Below are 16,013 nucleotides of genomic sequence, written 5' to 3'. Positions count from 1 at the left end.
TGGTCTTGTTCAGCATTGATTGTAAGTCGAGAATGAGTTTGCCAGCAAACTCAGAACTTTGTTCTCTGGAGAGGATTGCCCGTTATCGTAGCGCTTGCATCAATGGCTCACCGTATGCCATCAACAAACCCATTGACATCAAGCCAAGGAGGAAATGGTAAAGCTTTATATGTGTGATGTGTCAGAATAGTCAGCTGCTACGTTTTTGTAGGACTGGATCATAATTTGGGAGATATGTCAGGCTTGTTAAATGTTTCCCTGGTGAGTTATCTGGAACGAATTAAAGATGTTTCGTATTTTGTACTGTTCATCTTTGTAACCTAGACTAATTAACTAATTAATAAATGTTGTTTTGACAGTCTATAATAATATAAATATAATAAATATATTTTATTTAGAGGTGCCTTTCAAAACACTCACCTTAGAACTTAATGACAGTCATAAAATACAAGACAGCAATACAAAGCAACATCTGTTCAACATTAATTCCAGTTTTAAGATGTGATTTAAAAGTAATAAGACCATTTCTTTTTGACTCAGTTTGGATCACATATTATGTGACTGCTGATGGTCTATGATTATACTTCAGCTTGTTACTAAATGTTTAATTTAAAAGAAAATGCATGTAAATATGTCAGACTCAGATGTTTTTTTAGCCTGTGGTTAATAATAGGATGTGATAACCAGCTGGTTATGAGCCCATTGATTTCCTTAAAGATCCTTTAATGCTTCTCGCCACCGATAAACCTATCTGTAGATCTGTTAGGTAAATGACAGTAAATAGGTTGAATTGAGTGGCAATCGTGACCTGTGCTGTGCAAATGTCAGATATTGTGGGAACTTACATAACAAATGTGTGTTCGTTTATAAAAGGATTCATATTTGTAGTATTACTACTAAATACACTATAATGTCATTGTTTTGATATCTGCGCAGTCCAACAATGAGCAGGTGTGTGTCAATAACTACAGTACACATTGAGAGAAATTTGAATGTGTGTGTGTGTGTGTGTGTGTGGGTCAGAGTAGGTCAGTGTGTATTGGGCCTAAGACAAATGCTCGGCAACAGAGAATCGCTATCAGATATGTGCCTTATGCTAATGCCAATAAAGCACACACACACTCATCCTTTCAAACACACTATCACACACACACACAGACACTCATACACACTACCATTAAATCCAGACTTAGAATGGACAGGTCAGAAAACGTGTAGTATAAATTCAATTCCAGTATAGATTCAAACTTTGCAGATGAAAAAAATCAAGTTATATTTATCCTACTGGATTTTCCCCAGAATAGTGGCACAGACCCATTTAGATCGTCTGCATTGTGTTCTTTATTCTTCCGGCATCGGCCCACGTCTGTCTGTGCATGATTTTATTTCATCCAAGTAATTATGAGTCTGTGGTTTAACACATTTTTTCATATTTAGGACATATTCAACAACACTTCTAAAATAGCTTAGTTTTTCTTAGATAAACTCCTGATGATTTATTTTCATCAATAATTGGTTGTAGGCGAGTGGGAGTGTGATATGGAGATGAATGCATGTGGAGATGCAGCAGTACATTATATCACACTTACAATCTGGATTCAATGTAGTACTTTTAGACAGACAGCATGGAAAGTTCTCTTGGCTTGAAAAGTAATTAATTGCTGAAATGATAAATATTATAAATATAAATGCTCACCAGCCACTTTATTAGGTACACCTTACTAGTACCAGGTTGAACCCCTTTTTGCCTTAAAGGGATACTCCACTTTTTTTGGAAATAGGCTCATTTTACAACTCCCCCAGAGTTAAACTGTTGAGTTTTACCGTTTTTGAATCCATTCAGCCGATCTCCGGTTCTGACGGTACCACTTTTAGCATAGCTTAGCATACATCATTGAAGTGGACAAGACCATTAGCATTTCTCATTAAAAAATGACCAAAGTGTTTCGATATTTTTCCTATTTAAAACTTGACTCTTCTGTAGTTACATCGTGCACTAAGACCGACGGAAAATGTAAAGTTGCGATTTTCTAGGCTGATATGGCTAGGAACTATACTCTCATTCCTGCGTAATAATCAAGAAACTTTACTGCCGTACCATGAGAGCAGCAGGCGTAATGATATGACGCAGCGCCTGAAAATAGGCCACCTTCCGTCAACACAACGGAACTATTTTCAGGCGCTGCGTCATATCATTACGCCTGCTGCTCTCACGGTACGGCAGTAAAGTTTCTTGATTATTACGCAGGAATGAGAGTATAGTTCTTAGCCATATCAGCCTAGAAAATCGCAACTTTACATTTTCCGTCGGTCTTAGTGCACGATGTAACTACAGAAGAGTCAAGTTTTAAATAGGAAAAATATCGAAACACTTTGGTCATTTTTTAATGAGAAATGCTAATGGTCTTGTCCACTTCAATGATGTATGCTAAGCTATGCTAAAAGTGGTACCGCCAGAACCGGAGATCGGCTGAATGGATTCAAAAACGGTAAAACTCAACAGTTTAACTCTGGGGGAGTTGTAAATTGAGCCTATTTCCAAAAAAAGTGGAGTATCCCTTTAATTCTTTTTGGCATTGATTGGTGCTGAAAACATTCCTCAGAGATTTTGGTCTATGTTTACATGATCGCATCACACAATTGCTGCATATTTTGTCGGCTGCACGTCCATGATGCGAATCTCCTGTTTCACCACATCCCAAAGGTGCTCTATTGGATTGAGATCTGGTTACTGTGAAGGCCATTAGAGTATAGTAAACTCATTGTCATGTTCAAGAAACCAGTTTGAGATGATTTTAGCTTTGTGACATGGGTCTTATCCTGCTGGAAGTAGCCCTCAGAAGATGGGTACACAGTGGTCATAAAGGGATGGACATGGTCAGCAACAATACTTAGGAAGGCTGTGGCATTTAAACAATACTCATTTGGTAATAAGGGGCCCAAAGTGTACCAAGAAAATATTCCCCACACCATTACACCACCAGCCTGAACCATTTCTTTCATGTTGTTCATGGCAAATTCTGACCCTACCATCTGAATGTTGCAGCAGAAATTGAGACTCATCAGACCAGGCAACGTTTTTCCAATCTTCTGTTGTTCAATTTTGGTGAGCCTGAGCAAATTGTAGCCTCAGTTGGATGTGTTGTGCGTTCAGAAAATGCTCTTCTGCAGACATCGGTTGTAACAAGTGGTTATTTGAGTTACTGTTGCCTTTCTATCAGCTTGAACCAGTGTTGCCATTCACCTCTGACCTCTGGCAACAAGGCATTTTCACTCACACAACTGCAGAACTGCTGCTCGCTGGATATTTTCACTTTTTGGAAACTTTCTGTAAACCCTAGAGATGGTTGTGCGTAAAAATCCCAGTATATCAACAAATTCTGAAATACTCAGACCAGCCAGATATTTGCGTAGATATATGAGTGTTTACGAGCAGTTGAGCAGTTTTCTCTCTTTATCAGAAATAAAGTGTCTGGTGAATATACATACAGTATATATATACCGTATTATATATACTGTATGTGTGTGTGTGTGTGTGTGTGTGTGTGTGTGTGTGTGTGTGTGTGTGTGTGTGTATCTTTTGCTGAGTTCGTTGAGTGGGTGCTGGTGAACAACGATCCCCTGTACACCATCTGCCCTACCAAAGAGGAAGTCACCAGCCCTGCTTTGTACACAGATCCAGAGTTCAGCCATCCACCGTCCTCTTTGCAGCCCGAGCCTGGATGGGAAGAGACACTAGCGTGAGCCACACGAAGAGTCTGACCAGGTGTGTGAGCTGGCAACACTGTGCGTCGCCAAGGGACGAATTGTGGATTTCAAGGGTGTGGATGGAAGTGCCGCCCACAACTCAGTCGCTGTGGATATCTATGGTATGGACTCTGAAAGTAATTTAAAGGTGTTGGAGGAGGTAATTCCCCTGTTTCTCCCGTCCCTGCTGATCACGCTAAACTCTGAGTTTCCTGTTTCCCTGCTGGTCCCGTCCAGCTTAGAATTTCCCATGTCTCCAGAGTTCCCGCCCAGCCTCCCTCTCCCACCTCCTCTTCCCAAATCAGCCAGTTCCTCAGCCCCACCTCCACTGTTGCACTTCAGACCTTTTGCATCTCCAGTACCATTCTGTGAGGTACTGCCTCAAAGCTTCAGTTCATCAGGTCCGCCCAGTAAGGAGGATCCACTGGCTCCGCCTTCAGCCTATGAACCCATCACTCCACCGCAGCCTGTCGACCTATCGGCTTCGCCTTGCCTCCTCCCTCCCTCGGCTCCACCAGAAGCCATCGTGCTGACGGCTCCACCGGTCTCCCTCATCCCACTGGCTCCGCTTGGTCAGACGTCATCCTGCCTGCACCTTCGGCTCCGTCTGGCTCCGCCTTCGTCCTCAGTCCCACTGGCTCCGCCTCAGTCCTCAGGCTTCCTGGCCTCGCCTTCGTCCTCAGTCCCACTGGCTTCACCTTAGTCCTCAGGCTCCCTGGCTCCACCTTCGTCCTCAGGCTCCCTGGCTCCGCCTTCGTCCTCAGTCCCACTGGCTCCGCCTCAGGCTTCCTGGCTCCGCCTTCGTCCTCAGTCCCACTGGCTTCGCCTTCGTCCTCAGTCCAACTGGCTTCACCTTAGTCCTCAGGCACCCTGGCTCCGCCTTCGTCCTCAGTCCCACTGGCTTCACCTTAGTCCTCAGGCTCCCTGGCTCCGCCTTCGTCCTCAGTCCCACTGGCTCCGCCTCAGTCCTCAGGCTTCCTGGCTCCGCCTTCGTCCTCAGTCCCACTGGCTTCACCTTAGTCCTCAGGCACCCTGGCTCCGCCTTCGTCCTCAGTCCCACTGGCTCCGCCTCAGTCCTCAGGCTTCCTGGCTCCGCCTTCATCCTCAGTCCCACTGGCTTCACCTTAGTCCTCAGGCTCCCTGGCTCCACCTTCATCCTCAGTCCCACTGGCTTCACCTCAGTCCTCATACTCCCTGGCTCCGCCTCAGTCCTCATACTCCCTGGCTCCGCCTCGAATGCTCGTCGCTGTGGCTCCTCCACCTCAGTCTCCAGTGCCATTGATGTTTTGTGGGCTCTTCGGCTCGTCAGCTCCACCTGCATCTCCATCTCCGGCGGCTCTATCTCCATCGGCCATCCAAGTCTCCACTATGGCTCCTCTCTCCCTCGACTCCGCCCTGGGGCTTCGTCCTGGCTGGATTCTGGATTACAATCTGGCTCCTCCCACCCTCCACTCCCCCATTGACTGTTTTGTTTGCCCCTGACCGTTTGCGTCTCTCTCATTACTGGGTGGGGGTCAGTACTGGGCGTACTAGTTTTGTTTTATATGATTTCCTTGTTTGTTTCTTAGGTAACTCATTAATTAGTCATTTCATTTCATTCAGAGTTTCATTCTAGTCCTTGTCCAATCTCATCTACATTTTCTCTAACTTTTTGTGTTTCATATTTCCTGCGTGTATATCCTGCGTGTTAGTTATAAAGCCAATTCAGAGTATTCGGTTTTTTTCGTGAGCTTCTTGCACAACAACACTTGACACAACCACTTTTTATATATATATATTCTTTTTTTAAATGTTGTTGGTGTTTATGGCCCTCTAACAGAGCATTTGTTCTGTTACATTTGAATACTGGTTGCAAGAACAACAACTTCAACTTAAAATATCAATAAGGATTCAAATTTGTTTTGATTTCAGCTTAGCAATTTCAGAATGTGTTTGTGAAACAATGTAAATTGTTACATTTTTAGACATTTAGTTAGTCTTGTGAAACAAGCACTTTCTCGTCTCTTGCTGAAATTCAGTTAATTCCAAACCACACTAGTCAGAACAATTACTGCATGTTTGGAGGATAAAGCTCTTGACCAGAAAGCTGATTGCTTTCTGGTGACATAGTTTCATGTACAGTTTACCAGCACTGAAGCTTGTGATTCTGACATGGCAGTTGAATGCTAGAAGGCCAGACAGGTGTTATTGGATTATGGGATGAGTAGTGACGTGGACATTTTCCTCCCACAAAGCTGAAGATCTGTTATTTGAGGTCAGTCAAGCTTCAGTTTCATCAGGACACCATGGCTAGTGAATCTCCAGGCGGTTCTCCTCTTTCTCTCTTTCTTAGCACTTTTGCTTGGAATGGCCGCAAGCTTGATATAAACTCACTAAAAGGCAAGAAAAGGAAACGCTGGTTCAAGTCCCACAGGTACAAACAGACTTGCATATTAAAGAAATATATGGCTTACAGTATGCCTCTTTTAACCTGTTAACAGTTTACTAGTTGCGACTGTATTAGTAACTGTTTTATTGCACACATTTTTTGTTTGTTTGTTTGCAGTGGTCTTTTAAAACTGTCTTAAAGATCCTCCAAGCTAAATTTCGAATCTATATAAAACTACACTGAGATACATTATATAATTGAACCTTAGCTAATTTTTTTTGGTCACGTTGTTACATTGGGTTCATTTGTCTTGTGTTTCATATGTTGTATTTTTTTTTTTAAACAATGGCTAAAGCATATATATATAAATACTGTGTGTGTGTGTGCTGTGGTTAATGAAAATAGCCATTGTTGTGGATATGGCAGTAATAAATAAATAAATTGTGAAAGGCCATTAAGTTGCTTTAGTGTGGAAGACAATTAAAAAATGTATCACTGTTAATATATATGTATGTGTTTACATAGAAAAATAAAAATACCCAAACCTGAGAAATATTCATTGGAGTAAAAAAGAGTGTAAAAATCTAGTCCCAGTGAATATAAATGTGTTTATCTATTACTTAATTGTCTTCAGATTCTGTGTTGTTGTTGTTATTTCACTGAGTAAATGACTTTGTTAGGAGATGTTCTTGATTTTGTCTATTATTATCTGCTTTAATCTCTAGTGAACACAGGGGGGCAACAATGTGCACAAACATAGATTAGCTGTTCATACTATGTGATATATTAATACCTAATGAGACAAACACACGTCTTTTTCAGTTTGCTGTCATTTAGAACTGACAGATCTCTCACCCAAACTAATTGCTTTGTAATCAGACATCTGTAATCCTTTCACTAAAGATAAAATCAAGCCTGTTGTCTAAATGCTTATTGAAACCATCAAGTGGGCAGAGCTGTAAGCGATACTCTCTGCTTTGCTGTCATTGGTTGACGCATGTCTTGCGTCACTGGAACACCTCTGAGGGCCCTTGGCATGGGTTAATGTGTGAACCGTTAATCGCAGCAGTAAACAGTCTAGTCAAGTACAGCCATGAGTGTTAGATTTTTCTTTTTTGAAGAGTTCTCTAATTGAAATGACATTCAGTACTAGTTATTTTTTTCACCTCTCATATTATTGCATGTTGGACATTGCACATGGACTGTAAATGAATTATGAACCCTTATGAAAAATAATTTATTCGAATGTGCTAATCAGTATACTTCTTTTAAACTAAAAATAAGTATACTTTCAGTCTACATTTTATGTACTTCTCAGAAATATACTTAATGTACTTACCAGAAAATTGCACTTAAGTATACTTGACTGAAGTATACTTTACTTGAAGTGTACTTGACTACTGACAGAAAAGTCTAAGTATATTTGGCCTATTCTTGTATTCAATCTTTTCATCGAGATATACTTAAAAGTATAAGTATACTTGGCTTTTAGTTGTGTTTACTCTTTTGTTTGAGTAGCCTATTAAATATTTCTTTCACATAGTTTTACAAACTGTCTTTACAAAATTTACATTGTGTGAAAATATTGATTTATAAAGAAAACAGATATGTTCCTAATTCTGAGTATCTGATTTTTTGTGTAGGCTATAGTCCACTGGTAGTGTACATGGATTTGACTTCAAATTTAATCTTTTCCGGCCACTAACAAAAGTTTCCGGCTATCCATGTTTTCACTGGTACGCATCTTCTGAAAAAATACAGAATATCTGGATCAAATCACAGGTGAACATAAAGCAGAAAAAAGTGATAGAAGATTGCTTTTGCAAATGTAAAATAACGTGATCATCAAACATTAAACAGCATATAAATCAAAACTACCTAATCTTACCAAATGTCAAACCCATAAAGAGGAAACGACTGTGACGCTTTGGGGGTGTTTATGCACTCAATCTACTCCATCTGGTTCGGACGTAGTCTTTGACAAAAAATGTGATTTTTTTCAGCTTTTTGTTTAAGATGTTGCTTTTTTATATTTTTTTTCTAAACTTACCCACATTCAAGTGTTAAAAAAAAAGGATGCATCAAACTAGAATAAAATGTTTTAAAAATGGAAAGAGTTAAAGTACAGTTAAAGGTTTATTACAAGTATAAAAAAAAATATATACTTAAAGATAAACAGAGTAGTATACTTAAAGTACAAAAATTATATATAAATAATAAACTATAAGTATGATGTTATGTTTACCTTACCTACTTACAAGTATACTTGCAGTATAAAACGACTAAACTAGTACTTTACGGAGAGTATACCTCAAAGTGTACTTTCATAAACTAAAACATTTGTTACAAGTATTTGACTAGTAAACTTTCAGTATACCTATAAGTTCACTTGCAATATAGTTGCAGTACAAACAAAAAACTTAGTTGTAAACTAGTTGTGTACTACTGTTAGACTTAAAGTATACAAATTTAGTCCCAAGTAGTATTGAAATATAGTACACTTACTAGTTTTCTTCTAGTACACACTGATACTAGAATACTTACTTCATAAAGTATACTTAAAATATACTTGAACTTTTCTTAAGAAAATGAACTAAGTATACTTAGTTTTTTTGTAAGGGGAAAGCGCATTTAATAAATGATTGCTTGGATGAAGTGGTTTTAAATTTCCAGGCTACACTGGATGTGCAATTTCACACTAAGTGCTTTTGACTCAGCTTAAATTCATACTAATGGGCAAATCCTTCCCACCCTTTTTTTAGGGAGTATATACATCCGCTGGGATGAATTTTTCCCCGTCATCTGAAACCTCTCAAGTTGAGGTGTAAGTTTCCTCCCCCATCCATTCGTCTCAAACACGAGGAGCACCCTACCCCCAACTACGTCATTACTACACGAGTCTGAGCAACGAGTCTCACAGCCAGCCAGGAAGGGAGGGAGGGAGAAAAGTACATGGGGTGGGAGTTTCAGGAGAGAGAGTGAGAGGGGGAGAGACAGATTGTCCTGCATTATAGCAGCCGGTTGCTGAGTGACACAAACTCTGGAACTCCTGTCCGGTCAGTTTGAGAGTCCCGGACCACGAGGGGCTTCTGTCAGTGGAACAAACAGAGGCAGGGCCGTCTCGACCGAGTTATGCTCACGCTTGGAGACGCACATGAGGACTGAAAACAAATGCACATTGTTGGGATTAGCTGTAGCCGCTAGCAGAGGGAATTCCACATCCAGAATGAGCATTATCATGAAGCCCCGGTCTCGCTCCACCAGTTCACTTAAGAACACAGATGGGTAAAGGAGAACTTTTGACTATCTCCTTCTGTTAGATCCCTGTGCTTGCTGCTTCCTTCTCCTGTCTTAGACCAGCCGATATCTTTTTTTAACATATTGTGTAATTCTCTGCTTCCTCTTAAGTTTTAACCCCCATTGTTTTTTCACTCACCTTCCATAAATTGAGTTCCACTCTTCCTAAAGAATTTCTCTTGTATTTACATTCTCTTCCACTAGTGCCTTTCCTCTGGGTTTTTCCTTTACTCTGTCTCTCACTGGCTTGTTAAAGTGTAACTGTGGGATAGATTTAAACATTTGTTGATGCATTTGTTGCCTGTCAGAAATGGGTAGAGAATTTGATTTAATCAAATTGTACTATTTTAATTCCATTAAAACGTTTTACTAAAGCATTTTGTTATAGGCCTATATATTTTATGTTGGCTATAATTAATATTTAATTAAAAATATATTAATTTAATATTTAATTAAATTAAAATTTAATCATAAGGGCTGTAAATAATTTTGAATTTAGTTGCTTTTGTGCATCTACCTCCTATTGTAGATGCAAATAAGTGCATTAAACATGAAAAGAATTACAGAGTTTATGCAAAAATGTTCATTTGTAGCCTAATGTATGCATTTTGTAGAGTGAACATGATTATGTGATATGAAATTTGGTTGGATTTGCTCATTTTAGCCATTACCCATAACTGAAAAAAGAAGTACAGTATGTTGACCAGTAACATATCCAAAACATTTGTGCAATCACCTTAAAAACTAGTAAAATGGTGTGAAACTGATTATTTCCACACATTTGCAAACAGTGCCAAAGGGCAGATACCTCACCCTAGTCTCTCTTGTCCCATCTTGTTCTCTGTTTGTATATGCTTATTTTAGAAATGGGTGATGCTATTTTGTAAAGGACTGATTATTTTGGTACAACAGTTTTCAGTCTGTTTGAACAGTGCGCATGTGAAGTATAATTTGAATGGTTATCCGTCGCTGCATGCGAACTGTGAGATATTGCATATTGATGATTCACAATCTTAATTTGGGGTATTTTGGTGTTATGTTTTTGTCTGAACGTTTATAAAGTAGGCTAGCAAAAGAGGCAGGTTACGTTACCCCCCTTTGCTCGTGGAATGCTCCATTTGGTCTCCATGAATAACAGCTCTCAGCTAAGCAAACACGACCTTGCTTTGAGAATGTTCAAGTGTATGTGTGTGCCTGTGTTTGTGTGTATGAAAAAAGGTTGAGAGGTCAGGATGGAGGAAATCTCACTGACATCTTAATGATGTCATCAGTTTGAGGAGGACAATGTGCGTGTGTCAGTATGTGCTTCCTTCACCTTATTCATTGACCCTATTGTCTGCGGTTCCTGTTTGTTTTGCTTTATTGTAATGCATGACAGTGACTCAGCTCATGTCATACACACCAGTCATTAATTGACAGTTGCCACCTCATATCCTGTCATCCATGCTATTGCCATTTGGGTTACTCTGATAAAATATTATCATAATTTGAAATTTGAAAAACTGCATGGTTATATTAAGCGCACAAATCAAAACAGTAAAATGGACTTGTGGTTTCACCCCCAAATTAAAATTCTCTCATGCCGTCTCCGATGTAGATGACTTTTTTTCTTCAGACAAACACAAAAGAAGATTTTTTGGAAAATAATCAATCTCTGTAAGGAATTTAATGTAAGTGAATGGCTGCCGCTCGGTTGACGCTTGAAAAAAACCAATATCCATATGACCCCATGGTTGAATCAATGTCTTCAGAAGCAAAACAATAAGTGTGTGTGTAAGAAAATTCTATTATTTATTTTACTTTTTAACTTTAAATCATTGCTTCCGGTCTACTTTCAAACGAGCGTTCATGCGAGAGAAGTTGTGATTGATAATTTTCCTAAAAACCTTTGTTTGTGTTTATCTGAAGAAAGAAAGTTATATGCATTGTGGATGGCCTGAAGGTGAGTAAATCATGAGAGAATTTCCATTTTTGGGTGGACTTTGAGTGTGTGTAAATCTATGTGCATTTTTGTGCTTCAAAGTGGGGGTTGTGCATTTGTTATGTCTTGTATGACACATAATCTGATGTAATAGATGGACCATTTCCTCTCTTGTCGTTCAAGCTTTGCCACATAAAGCAGTTTTAATTGGATGGCTCTTGATGTGTTTATCTATCAAGGTGCTATAATGTGGCTGTGATGTCAAAGTGCCATATTTGCATTTCGTGTTGGTGCATGCTTTTCTATTGTCAGCAGCAGTTGTTAAATATGGCTGTCACTCCTCTTTGTTAATCTCATTTTGTAAAGAGTTTTGTTATTTATATGAGTGACAACCGCATTTTACAACCAAATTAACTCTTTAAAAATTGATGACAGAATTTTCATTTCAGAACCAAACTGAACAATTGAAAAGTCACTTCTCTTTTCTGATTCACTTTGCCATATTTTCTTCAGCATTTTAACAACCGTTATTTTAATACTTTTGACAAAGCTTGATTTGATTCATGAATTATTCCAGCATGTTATTTTTTTATCTGTGCATCTCATTTATTTGTCTATTTTACGCATATTCCTATTCTGCCTCATGATTGACAAGAAAACCGGCAGTGTTTTGGGAACAGCCTCATGTGATCAGATCACCAGAGGAAACATGATGTCTTGTACATTCTCTTTGCATGGTGTCTCAAACCAATCAGGTTCCACTTTCTGAATGACCCATGGTCAGACTATGCTTTTTTGTTCCTGTCTTATACGCTAATGGACCACACGCTGTTAAATAGAGCTTAGGAGAGCAGGCAGTCATGTACCAGTTCATTAGATATCAATGTTAAACTTTAGCTAAAATTCACTGCCAACCAGAACTTTGGTGATTCTGAATGTATTACTTGGAAAAACTGTATGTTAATTATAACAGTATTCTAATTATTATCGAAAACTTCAATTTTTCCCAGAAACCATGGCAAAAGTTGATGTTTTGATCATTTCTTGACCCTTATTAAGAACAAAACTCAAGACTAGAGGATATAACACTCTTAAATATAAGGCATTTGTGTAATATCTTTATATATATATGTAAATATATATACTTTTTTTTTTCTTTCATCAAACTACTTGAAATTGAGAAGTGTGCTGGCAATTTTAGCAGTACTGAGGACATGTGTTTATTCTTTATTTAGTATGGTTTAAGTCTTTTCAGGGTTTATTTTTTATTTTAGTTTAGGGTTGAACATGTAAACTGCTAAAATGTAAAAAAAAAAAAATTAATAGTGTTAAATTTCTCAGTATAATCTTGTGTTATTGTTGTAGTATTTTCATATATGCAGGTTGGTACAGAGCCCTGCATATGACATGCGGATAAAAATATACATATATCATGGCCACGAATTAAGAATTTGTTCTAGATTTTTAGTAAATCATGCGCATGATATAATAATTCGTTCCCTCGCTTTACTACTGTGCAAGTCACGAAATTATACTTCCTTCCCTCGATTTAGTAGTGGTCATGTTGTACTAATTCCTTCCCTCGTTTTGATTAAACTAAAACAAGGGAACAAATGATTGCATTGTGTGTACAATTTAGTGAAACTAGGTAACGAATTAAGTTAATTTGTGGCCACGATACACATATTTTTTCCTGCATGTCATGTGCGGGGCTCCGTAGGTTGGAAGACCATTTTTATTTTTATTTCGTTACTTTTGGAATCATGAAAATGTATTTTAGCTTTTTTTTTTTTTTTTTTATGTTTATTTTTATTTCAGTTAACAGAAGGGTTTTAGTTTAGTTCTCGCATCTGGCTTACATTTTACAAGACATTTGTGAGCAAGAGGTTTTTGTTTATTTTATTTTTATTCTAAACATTAGTACTCAAAGTATAATTTAAGTTTCTGGGGGAACTCTCTGAGCCTTGTTCGTGTTAACTGCCATGCTAATCAGGAAAAAAATCTGGTTTAGTACAAAAAACAGAAGTCAAGGAACAGCCAGTCTCAATTAAAATGACTTCAACTACACAGCCAAAGAGATTGGGCAGGCCGGCGGTATCTGTTATCACTCACTGTCGTCCACAACAATAGAGTGAGCCAGTTGGACATCTGATGCCATAGATAGTGTAGTGGTGATTACAGTTAATTATCCCATTGATTTTAAAGAGACAGACATACTTAATCGTTTCGCTAAAGCGCTATTGAACTAATTGGACCGCCGTCCGTAGTCATTATGTGGTTTGTGAAAAGGTAACGCAGTGCATGATTGTACAGTAAAACAAACCACTTTGATTTCTTCAAAACAAACTTTTTGTTTTGAAGAAAAAGGAAGAAATGCACTTTCGCTAATACACTGCCTAATAGATTTATAATTTATTCCACGCTGTGATTTTCACTTTCTAATTTCTCAGTTATTATTTAATTGTGTTATTTGCTATTTTTTATATTTATCATAATTATAAAGTATTTATACATATTGTTTTATTAATTAAAATAAAATAAAAATGTGTGTAATGTTTTGCTATACATTTCATATACATTCATATATATATATTAGTGTCCAAATACTTTTTGGGTCTTTTGTATACAGTAAAACTAAACTAATCTGTACAATTAACAATAAAAGTAAACTCTCCAGTAAATTCTCCAGAAGCCCTGACAAGTTTGGAAATAATTTCCGCTTGCATTCCTTGATATTATCAGTGGTGTCTGTCCAGAGAGATTCAACCCAACCCACTCCATAATGATATAAAATAAACGGAAGTCATTACCATTATCTAGAAATGGCTGTATAATGTATTTTGTGTTGCGTCACACAGTGCTGTTTGATGTCTAAAGAGTTTCTATCCAGTTCTATCAACAACAAAAAAAGTTGTTTTTTACAGAGGTGATTTGGTTTTCATTGTTTTGAATTTACACATCTATGCCGTGTGTAAATTAAATACTTTGTATATCTGGAACAAACACACAGTGCTGTGTGTTTGGACCTACTGTATAGGATGGGATAAATCAAGGGAATGTAATGAGAGCACTAGCAAAGTGAAGACGAGGAGGAAAGAGGGAATGGGTGTATTTTTCCCCCTCTGTATCCGAAGACATTAGACAAAGCAAACTGCTCACAACACTGCTGATTGTTGATGGGCTGGTCATTTACTTAGGGGTCTTACTTTGAGGAATTGAAATTAAAAAGATCTTGATGGCAGAATTTGGAAAACAATATTCAAAAAAGAAGATGATCTGAGATTTGATATGCAAGAATATTGATTGTTAATGCATACACTAATACACACACTACCGCTCAAAAGTTTGGGGTCAATAAGATTTTTTACTTTTTTTAAAGAAATTGTTACTTTTATTCAGCAAGGATGTATTAAATTGATCAAAAGTGTTAGTAAAGACTTTTACATAGTTACAAAAATTCTATTTCGGATATATGGTGTTAAAAAAACAACATATCATCATGGTTTCCATTAGTGGTGGAATGGATCACAAAATTCACGCTTCGGATCATTTATGTTTTTTGAGCCACGGATCAGATCATTTTTCGGATCAGCAATTTTTAAATATATGTATTTAAAATATAAAATTTGGGCGGGCTGTAACTTTGCTTTTCATTTATTACTTAACCCTTGAGTTCTGTTCGATTTCTGTGTACACCCCTTATGGAGCGGGTCAAATTGACCCTAATTGGACTCAATACAATTCCTCAAAAATCACACTATGAAAAACAACAAAGATTTAGATACAAACTGTAAACTTTTAATATCAACATTTGTCAAACATTACAAAAACATTATATCTGAAAATATGATTTATGAAAATGTTTTTAAAACATTTTTTAAAACAGTTTTGTTTTGACAAAATTGGAAAATAAACAGTATACTGATTTTTTTTGCATATATTTTTATTTTATTTTTTTACATTTTATGCTTTGAACATCGTAACTGAACAAAAAAAATTCTGTATAATGAAAATTTTTCATTTTCCTAAGTTAACTTTACCTAGTTTCCTAAGACCTATTTTCCTAGTTTCATTATTCACTCACTGGGAAGTGAGAAACCAAACATAACAAAAACATACATCAAATAAATGTTTTTTATTTATTTTTGGCTCTGTGAAGCTACCTTTGAAAATCCTACATAAAAGTTTTGGTTAAAAGCTAGGTATTTTAGATATTTTGAATATTGAAATGAGAGCTTATTTTACTATCTGTGTCTGACAAAGATTTTCATCTGTAATTTGCAAATAATTCTGAACACTGTAATTTTAGCTTTTTCAAGTGTGTTTGGTTAGGGTTAGAGCACTTTTAGATGCACTTGCACGTTAGAACTGGAGTTGAAGTGCCCTGACATACAGAAAATAAATATTTTTATTTTGTGTCTGTACAGTTGCTTTTGAATGGCTGCCTATGAGGGTCAAATTGACCCGCGAACATCACGAACGTAACAGTAATTTTGTTTGTATATGTCAAAACACATCAGCATGTTGAAACTTTGCATGCATGTTCATCATGATAAATGAGAAAAAGTCACAAAATATCAAGAAAACAAAAACAAAGGTTAACCAGTATTTCCAACAACTTGAAAATCGAAACGGGTCAAATTGACCCGCAACATAACACAAGGGTTAATGCTCACTTCA

At 37.4% G+C, this 16,013-nt stretch overlaps 1 protein-coding gene across 8 annotated transcripts in view; it reads left to right on the top strand.

Moving 5' to 3' along the window:
- LOC130091590 (cAMP-specific 3',5'-cyclic phosphodiesterase 4D-like) overlaps positions 1 to 16,013 on the top strand; it is a 168,939-nt gene that overhangs the window by 133,658 nt on the left and 19,268 nt on the right. Inside the window, exon 1 of one of the 8 annotated variants that reach the window (XM_056259541.1) lies at positions 6,062 to 6,160. The exons of 6 other annotated variants lie outside the window; for them this stretch is intronic. Coding sequence is in view for 1 of the 2 variants with exons in the window: in XM_056259540.1 (XP_056115515.1) it covers positions 9,270 to 9,400 (131 nt within the window). In the remaining variant the exon portion in view is untranslated. Of the gene's footprint in view, positions 1 to 6,061; positions 6,161 to 9,099; positions 9,401 to 16,013 lie in introns of those variants that run through there. One more of the 8 variants, XM_056259540.1, reaches the window with a different exon arrangement.

The sequence above is a fragment of the Rhinichthys klamathensis genome, unplaced genomic scaffold (genome assembly GCF_029890125.1).
Source record: "Rhinichthys klamathensis goyatoka isolate OS25496 unplaced genomic scaffold, OSU_Roscu_1.1 h1tg000169l_1, whole genome shotgun sequence".
Lineage (NCBI taxonomy): Eukaryota > Metazoa > Chordata > Actinopteri > Cypriniformes > Leuciscidae > Rhinichthys > Rhinichthys klamathensis.
Note: the sequence above shows the minus strand (reverse complement) of the source record. Positions and strands in the feature narration are given on the sequence as shown.